Source organism: Sceloporus occidentalis, unplaced genomic scaffold (assembly GCF_023333645.1).
Source record: "Sceloporus occidentalis isolate IW3139 unplaced genomic scaffold, rSceOcc1.0.p SCAF_2, whole genome shotgun sequence".
Taxonomy (NCBI): Eukaryota; Metazoa; Chordata; class Lepidosauria; order Squamata; family Phrynosomatidae; genus Sceloporus; species Sceloporus occidentalis.
In genome coordinates this window covers 204,631,381-204,640,730 of record NW_028316982.1, presented here as the reverse complement: position 1 = coordinate 204,640,730, position 9,350 = coordinate 204,631,381, and the positions used below count along the sequence as shown (strand labels likewise).

At 45.1% G+C, this 9,350-nt stretch overlaps 1 protein-coding gene across 1 annotated transcript; it reads left to right on the top strand.

Annotated features, from left to right (window-relative positions):
- The first annotated feature begins 1,385 nt into the window (after positions 1–1,385).
- On the top strand, positions 1,386–5,552 carry OLIG1 (oligodendrocyte transcription factor 1). The gene has a single exon (XM_089508121.1). The coding sequence runs from the start codon at positions 1,458–1,460 to the stop codon at positions 2,208–2,210; it is 753 nt and encodes a 250-aa protein (XP_089364247.1). The 5' UTR covers positions 1,386–1,457; the 3' UTR covers positions 2,211–5,552.
- Positions 5,553–9,350: the final 3,798 nt, after the last annotated feature.

Sequence of the window (9,350 nt, the reverse complement as noted above, 5' to 3'; positions counted from 1 at the left end):
GATCAGGTTCATAGTTGGGGGGAGTGGTCTTGGACCCAGATCTGCTCCTGGAAAGCCAGGTTGCAGCAGAGGCCAGGGGCACCTTTGCCCAACTTCACCTGGTGGGCCAGCTGCACCCATTTTGGGGGAAGGTAGATCTGGCCACAGCGGTTCATGCCTTAGTTACCTCTCAGTTAGACTACTGTAATACACTTTGGATGGAGCTGCCTTTGAAAAGTGTTCAAAAGCCAAAGCACTGCAAATGCAGCATCCAAACTGGAGTCAGATGTACATTTTGGAGACTGTATAACACCAGTCCTGCAAGAACTGCACTGGCTTCCAAGCTCAATTCAAGGTGCTGGTGCTGAGCTACAAAGCCCTAAATGACTTGGGGCCAAGATATCTGAAAGAGCGCCTCCTCCCATATCAGCCTGCCAGAAATATGAGATTTTCAGAGGCATCCCTGTTGCATGTCCCAACATCTTCTGATGTGGGTACACATAACAGGACTTTTTCTGTAGCAGTGCTTCAAATGTGGAATTGCCTACTCAAGGAAGCTAGGCTGGCTCCATCTTCTTTGAGCTTCTGGTGGGCAGCCAAAACAGTCCTGTTACTTAGGAGCACTTGTGGGCTGGGAGGTGCTACAGTAATAGTTTTATCTGTAAGCCAACTTGGGTCCCTCTGGGGAGAAAGACAGGATATAAATGAAATAAACCAACAAAGCAATATGTAATAATTTAAACAAACAAACAAATAAATAAATTAAAGTTAACAAAACCTTTGACCCTGAAGTTCCTTTTCACAAAGCCTCTTTCTGATGCATCAGTCCCCCTTTTCCTCCTTGTCTTTTATCTAGCTGTATTTTTGTAAAGGAAGATTGGCATTGGAGGGTTGGAAGGATCCTCATGCATCTGAGGAAGAAGGCTGAAGTCTACAAATTATTATTATTATTATTATTATTATTATTATTATTATTATTATTATTATTATATTCCTAGACTTGAGCCTACTTTCTTAGATGAATGAGGATCCTTCCATCCCTCCAGTGCCAATCCTCCTTTAAAAAAATACAGCACATGCATCTGAGGAAGTAGGCTCAAGTGAATGAATAATAATAATAATAATAATAATAATAATAATAATAATAATAGTAATACTATGTGGCGGGCGAACGGAGTTACCGGGTTTTGGAGGGCTTTTGGCTGGAACTTGGCCCAGGCTTGTGATTGTGACGTCTGTGCCGCGTTCTGGCCAATGGGCGTTGGTGGCGTCCCCGCTCGGCCTTCCCATTGGCTGCTTGCTGTCCTCCTTTGGCTGGGAGCCAGCCTTGGCTTTAGAGGGGAGACTACTAAGGCCCTGGCCCTCCATCCTCAGCGCTGGCTCTCCTTCTCCAGGGACATGCCTTCTCCCTTTTCTTGGCCCTGCAAGAGCTGCCTTGAGCCCAGCGCAGCAGACTGAGCAGGAGCGGCAGGAGGAGGATGCTCAGGCCCCAGCAGCACCAGCAGGCGCCCTTCTTTGAGCTGGTGGCCTTCAGGCACCCGGCGCCGGCCCTGCCTCCCTCCTCTTGCAAAGGCCTGGCAGCAGAGTCCCCGGGCCCTTGCCCCACCGCCGCCGCCGCCGCCGCCGCCTTGAAAAGCGAGCAGCAGCAGCTCCGGCGCAAGATCAACAGCCGCGAGAGGAAGCGCATGCAGGACCTGAACCTGGCCATGGACGCCCTGCGGGAGGTGATCCTGCCCTACTCGGCCGCCCACTGCCAGAGCTCCCCGGGCAGGAAGCTCTCCAAGATCGCCACCCTGCTCCTGGCCCGCAACTACATCCTCCTCCTGGGCAGCTCCCTGCAAGAGCTCCGACGGGCCCTGGCCGAGATCAGCGCCGCAGGGGCGGCAGCAGCAGCCCCGCCGGGAGCAGCCAGCCCCAGGCTCCTCCTGGCCACCGGCTTCCCCCTCTTCGCCCCGGGAGCCCCCATCCTCCTGGCCAGCCCTGGCAGTGCCAGCCACCACCCCCACCACCCCCAGCACCAGGGCAGCCCTGGCAGTGGCAGCAGCGGCAGCAGCAACGGCGGCGGCAGCAGCAAGTACCTGGCCCTGGCTGGCCTGGAGGAGCCCCCGCCCCCGCCGCCCTGCAGCCTGGCCCCCGGCCCCGGCCTCTGCCCCTGCGCCCTCTGCAAGGTGCCCCAGCTGCTGCCCTCCGGACTGGGCTTGGCGGCCCTCCAGGCGCACTTCGGCAAGTGAGGGAGGCAAGCCCCCGCAGCCTAGCTTCAGAAACCCCACCATCCGTTTCGAGGGCGCTTCAACTGCCTGGGATCAAGGCCAGGGGATGCTGGGAGCTGGAATCCTCTGGGACTCTGGGAAGTCACACTCTCTCAGCCTCAAGGCAAGGACACACATCCCTCTCCCTCTCTCTTTCTGTGAAGATGCCTGCCAAGGATGCCTTGGTCCAAACCACACCACAGAAACCATTCGCTTTGAGACTGCTTTAACCCCCCTCCGCAACTCCCACATTCTCCCAGAATCCCCCTCGCCTTGAGGCAGCTGAAGTGCTCTCGACCCGGATTAATGAGTGCGGACGCAGCCTTCCGCCCGTCAAGCCAGAGATCGCCGCTGTCGGAGGAAGGACCGCTCCTGGAGGAAGCCGACTCCCATCAAACGGAGCTGCTTGACTCAAGAGCCTCATGGTTTTAAAGCAAGGGCACAGCATCCTCTGTGGACCCAGGGAGTGGGGCTATTTTCTGGTTGTTGTGGGGGGGGGGGGACTCCTGATTCCCACAATCCGCCAGGATCCTGGGAGTTGAAATCCAAACCATTGCAGTAGCATGTCCATTCCTATAACGCTTGCCGATTTGCAAAGTGTCAGCCAGTGATAGGTTTTTGGTGGGTTTTTCAGACTCAGGCTATGAGTTCTAGAAGAGTTTATTCCTGATGTTTTGCCAGCAGCTGTGACTGGCATTTTGTAAGTTGGTTCCTCATTTTAGCCACCTACTGAAAGACAGCAAGAGCAAGAGCAAGTTCCATTAAGCACTCCCTAAGCGCTTTACAACGCGTAAGCCAATTGCCCCAGCAACCTGGGTCCTCATTTTAAGCCACCTACAGAAAGATGCCAGGCTGAGTAAACCCTGAGCCCCTGGCTGGGATTGAACTCACAACCATGTGGCTGTGTGAATGGCTGCAGTACTGGCGTATAACCACTGCGCCACCAGGGTGCTTTTCAAGCTCTGGGGAAGGTCACAAGCCAACCATGCCCTCCCTCCAAAAAGTTGGAATCCTGGCTGGGCCATGGAAACCCAGTGAGAGACCTCAGGCAAGTCACACTCTCTCAGCCTCAGGGGAAGGCAAGGGCAGCATCCCCTCTGCCCCTCTGAAGATGCTTGCCAAGGAAACCCTGGTCCAAAACACACTGCAGAATCCATCCAGTCTGAGACCGCTTTAACTGCCCCGACTCATTGCTAGGGAGTACAGTGGGCCCTTGTTATCCACTGGGGTTTGGTTCCAGGATTACAAAATCCATGGATGCTCAAGTCCCATTAAACATAATGGTATAGCAAAATGTTGCCTTTTATGTAAAATGGAGGTTTGCTATTTGAAACTTATGTACTTTTTTTTAGTACTTTCAAGCCGTGGGTGCTTGAATCAGTGGACAAAAGATCAGTGGATAAGGGGGCCAACTGTACTAATTTTGTAAGAACTGTAGTTTTGTGAGACATTCAGCCTTCTCTGTCAGAGAGCTCTGTTGCCACAATCAACTACAAGTCCCAGGATTCCCCAGCACTGAGCCAGGGCAGTTAAAGCGGTCTGGAATGGGATTACTTCTGCATTGTGTTTTGGACCCCTGTGATAGGGTCACCATAATTCGGAAAGGACTTGAAGGCACACAGCACACACACTCACCCTGATCGCTCCTCTCTGATTTCAGCCCCTGGTTCAGATTTCCCATGGAAATCTTTAGGAGGGCTTCACTTTGGTTAAATGGCATCTCTATAACAGTTTCATTTCACCCAGCAACCAATTTTTCTGCCATCAGCGATGCCAATGTATTTGGCCGCTTGGAGAGAGCTTCCCCTGTCCCCCAACCTTATATATAGTTATTTTAATTGTAGATGGTAAAGTTGTTCTTCTCCGGTGTTGTTGCATTACTTGAAAATACAGTCGTCCCTCTGTATCCACGGATTCTTCATCCACGGATTCAACCAGCCATGGCTTGAAAATATTCTTTAAAAAACCAACCACCTTGATTTGCCATTTTATATAAGGGGAGCCATTTTACTGTGTCATTGTATTCAATGGGACTTGAGCATCCACAGATTTTGGTATCCATGGGGGTGTCCTAGAACCAAACTCCAGCAGTTACCAAGGGCCTACTGCACTACCTCCATGGCAATGGGGAGGCACAGAGTCCAATCTTATCCACCATATTCCCTTAAAAGTGTGTCCTACTGATTTGAATGAGATTACTATCATCTGAATAGGATGCTAAACCATGGAACACAGTCCTAAATTTGCTTGCTCAATAAAATTCCACTGAACTAACTGGAGCTTACTCTCTCTAGTAAATGTACTTAGAATGACAGTTTTTGAGGCCAACACTATAAATATCTACTCAAAACCAAGCTCCATTGAGTTCAGTGGGATTTATTCCGAGCTCAGTTTGCATAGGATTGCAGCCTCCCTTTACTAAAAGAAGCTGAATTTGTAACACTATGGTGAGCGTATCACCATAAAGTCTAATATACTGGCGATGGATGAAACAGAAATGGCATTGTCTTAGATGCAGAAAATAATTAAACAGTCACTTGTGACTCCATGTTATACAGTTCTTTCTGTTACACTTCAGCTGATTTTAACTCATTTCTATTCTGGATGTCAATATTTTTAAAATTATAATGATTTCTAAAGGAAAATACAGAACTCCAAAAAGTATATTTCAATATGTTAATATCACAGCATGTTACAGAGTCCTTACCAGTTGGTTTTAAAACAAACATTTATTGCAGTTTGCTGTGTATTTGGCCTGATTATAAAGAGTGTCATGACAGTGAATGATGAAGTCTTTTAAAGTATCCTTGTGTTCAAAATTGCTCTGGTCCTTTATACAGATGAAAGCTGTACAAGTCTAGAAATAATGTTTTTTTGATGTTTAAGTGCATTTCTGTCCAAATGGTTGCATTCTGATTGTTGATAGTTTCCTTTCACTTTTAAAATGACTGTGTCTGTTTTCCAACAAAACAGTTGGACTCTGCAACCTACATCTATACTGTTAATATTTGCACAAACAAGTAGTAGAACATTGTCATCCCTCTGCTCATGTGCCACTGAGTGAAATAGCAGCACTTAACAAGATGGCCATGTTTTAAATGTTATAGACTCATTATGAAGTCTGTATAGACTCATTATGAAGTCAGTTCCATTAAATGCAATTGGATTGACTTCTAAGTTGAACATGCATACAACTGGGCAACATTAAGATCTTCTAAATAGCATCAAACAAGAGACATGCTAAAGTGGAGTGTTACTTGGCTTCCTACTGACTTTGCAGCCAGGCACCCTCAAATCCACTCACTTTGGTGCAATATTATTGTCTTAATACTGTAGTCTGAAATAAAGTAACTTTTGATATAATGTTTGTTTGTTTTTATTCTTCCTTCCGTCCGATAAAATCAGACTGTATTTTCTTCTGGAGGAGTCCAGTTATACAATCTTCTTTAATTTAAGTTGCTCAGCTGTTATGTTGTACAATACCTGGAAATGAAAGCCAAGCTTTAGTACTGGTATTCAACTTAGTATCTGCATTTGCTGTGCAAAACTCAACAAAATTCAGCAGGAGTTTTTCAGATGTAGACTACATTTAGACAACAACTTGGGGGGAATGGAGGCTGCATCTATGCTGCAGAATTAATGCAGTTTGATGCTGCTTTAACTGCCATGGCTCAATGCTATGGGATTCTAAGACTTGCAGTTTTGTGGGATATTTAGTCTTCTCTGTCAGAGAGCTCTGGTGCCACAACAAACTACATCTCCTAGGTTTCCATAGCATGTGGCAGCAGCTGGAGTCTGCATAAAACACAGCCAAGCTTTAAAGTAAGTCCCATCCATTTCAATGGAGCTTGCTCAAAAACGGTTTCTTGTGGATTGAGGCCATTAGGTCCTTGGCCAATGCAATATATTCAGTGACAGCTAGTGGTTCCCATATAGCATGGGTGAATCCACTCCTAGTTGAATTTTAAAAGTACTTGACCTATTAAACTGGGATTAGCACCTTGGACAGCTCCTTAAAGTTCAAAGTACAACCTGAATTAGATTTACTACCACACTGACATGGAAGCCCCCTTACACTACAGATGGAGTAGGCTTCTCCTTGCGTATTGGAGGTAGAATCTGCTGTCAAGTTTCACCATGCAGTTATCCTGGAAGAATAAGCAATCATCAAGAAAAATTGCACCAGAATAACTGGGACTCTGGGCTATGTCATGCCCGAAATTATAGCACTATGATTCCATTTGATCCATGGCAGTTAATGTGGAATCATAGTGCTATAACTGTGGAGTGTGAATAGGTCCTCTGACAGAAAATGGGATTGCATAAACAATATTGCAAGAAGCAGGTAGAGTCTTAAATTCATTGTCCACATGGTGATTTTTGAAATGTGATAGAATCATCTGGTGATAAGAAATTAATCCAGAAAATAATAATAATAATAATAATAATAATAATAATAATAATAATTTACTTATACCCCGCTCTTCAGCCAGAGAAAAGAAGGGAGAGCGAAGCATAGTGATGAAAAATCCATTACATCCTTAGAGCTTGCCACTTTCTCCCCCAATGTACATGTTTTTCTTCACGTTAATTGCTTCTGAGGAATTAAATCTTGAAGTAGGCACTCTCTTTTCTTGCAAGTAGTCTAAAGCTGATAGTAAGATTTTTAAAAGAGTGCCAGTTTCAAGATATGCTAACTCCTCAGATTTTGCTAGTAGTCTGAAGATGGGCATACCTAAATACCCTCAAGGAACCAGATCTCATCTGATCTTGGAAGCTAAGCAGGGTCAGCCCTGGTTAGTACTTGGATAGGAGACCACCAAGAAATACCAGGTGCTGTAGGCTATATTTCAGAAGAAGAAACTGGAAAAACCACCTCTGAGTATTCATTGCCTAAGAAAACCCTATGAAATTCATTGAGTTGCCATAAATTGACAGGCAACTTGAAGGCACATATGCACACACATTGAAGCAGGGAACAGTCTCTTGGGGGACTTCAGTAGGAGGATTAATGGTAGGCTGAGACAAGGCCCAGTCAGTGGCCTAAATCCAATTGCTAGACCCAGCCAGAGCAGACCCATTGCATTAATTGCTGAATGATAGATCAGCACCAAAACAGATTCAGTGGGACTGCTCTAATAGGAACTAACCATTGCATTTGTGCCATTCTGTTCAGTGGGACCTTGTAACAGTGGTAATGTTAGTATTTCAATGTTAAGTTCTCCAGTTCGTCTGCTGTTCTCACATACAAACCCATGGATTTCCATGCAACTTCAAACTCTCAGGAGTAACTTAGAATCACAGGAAGAGCTTAGTAGTAGGAAGATTAGGAAGAGTACCCCTGCTCAGATATAAGAACAAGCAACTGGAAGAAGTGACAGTATACAGTGTAAACTAGAGACACCTCAAACAGAAATGGAATATGCAAAATAATATACTATGATGACAGAGAGTAGAAGTTCACCTTTGTGTTGTACTTTACTAAAAGGTGCTCCACTGCAATACTTGAGTAAAAAATGCAGGCTGTTTGCATTATAAACAGTTTGTTTTCAGTCCAACATGGTAAAAGAAGAAAAAAGAGGGGAAAAGGTTACCAAATTTTGCACAGACAGAGAAATAAGAAAGAATGGAAGGGTGATAAAAACAGATCTGAACAGAGCCATAGATTATTGGCAACAGTAATGAATGGCTGCCTTGATTTGCAGAGTGTTTTGCCATTGTTCTCTTGCAGGTCAATGACAATGATTATGAAAGTGAGCTCCTCCTATTACAGAGGTCCCCTAAACATAAGGAAGATCAGATGTGGTTCTACTTTTAGGGAGAGTGAGGTAGCCACCTCACATAGCAGATGCTAAGAAGAGAGAAGTGGTAACAAGATGCTGGGAAAAAGTACTGAGTGTGCCTTGCACCTTCTAAAATAAATATTTGCCCCAGGCTGGATGGAATATGCTGCTCCATTGCCAACATCTAAGTAAAGCTCAAGGATAATATGGGAGGGAGATGATTTTGTCCTTAGCATCTAGGCAGTGATATGTCTTGGGCCAACCCTAATAAAGATGATACAATGGCAGATCGCTTTCATTCCTGATCAATAAAATCTAAGACAGGAAATGAGGTCCCAACATGAAGTGCATCATCTCATTATGAGGATTACATCAAGGATTAGAGAACTTGGAAGAAACATGGCAAGGTAGTGGAGGAAGACTCTTCAGTTTCCTTCCAACTCTCATATTAAGAGATCCCACATCATGGTTGTGTAATATAGATCTACACCAACATAGTTAAGTGGTAATTGCACCACACCTCCTTTCTGCTGCATACCAACACTGTACAATACATTGCATAATTACAAATGTGTTTGCTTACTTGCTGTTTCTACAATTCCAGTGAATCAAGTGGTATTTTAAAAGCACTGATGAGTAGTTAAATACCAGCCAAGAATGCACAGCTGCATGTGCAACAATAACACTTACAAAACTCCATTTACATTTACTCCATTGAATATAGATGTTACACCATAGGTAAAAAGTACAACCCATGTGTGTCAGAGAACTTGCATGAGCATTAAAAACCAAAAGGATGCCAGCCATATTTTAATTTCCTAGTGGCAGTTGTATATTGAAGAACCTTCCCAACTGATACACGAAAGATCAATGAAGGAACACCCCAGCCACCCCATTGATCCAGCTGTGGTAATGAAAGTGTAAGTAGAAAGACAGCTGGCAGAAGGCTTCAGTATTTCACATGACACACACATTCCTGCCTTTTATTTCAGTTTCCTGAGTAGAAAAGTAGTCTTAGTTGTCAATCGGCTAAGTTGCAGGGCTAATAGACTCTGATGGTTGGGGAAGCGGTGGCGGCGAGGGGGGGATCAGCTCAGAATTTAATTTAACAACTTACAATACATCCACATGCCCAGAAAATGTGGACAGCTTGATAGGGTTCACTGAGCCAAAGAAGTAAGACCAAAACAGTGCATTAATGTATAGGGGAAGAATAGTTGCAATCAGTTCTCTTGTGAATTGGACAGAGAACTTGGAGATGAAGCAATTATCAGCCATCGGGGATTAATAGTAAAGTGTGAATGCCAAGCTGTATATGTTAGGGGCAGAATATGTTGCC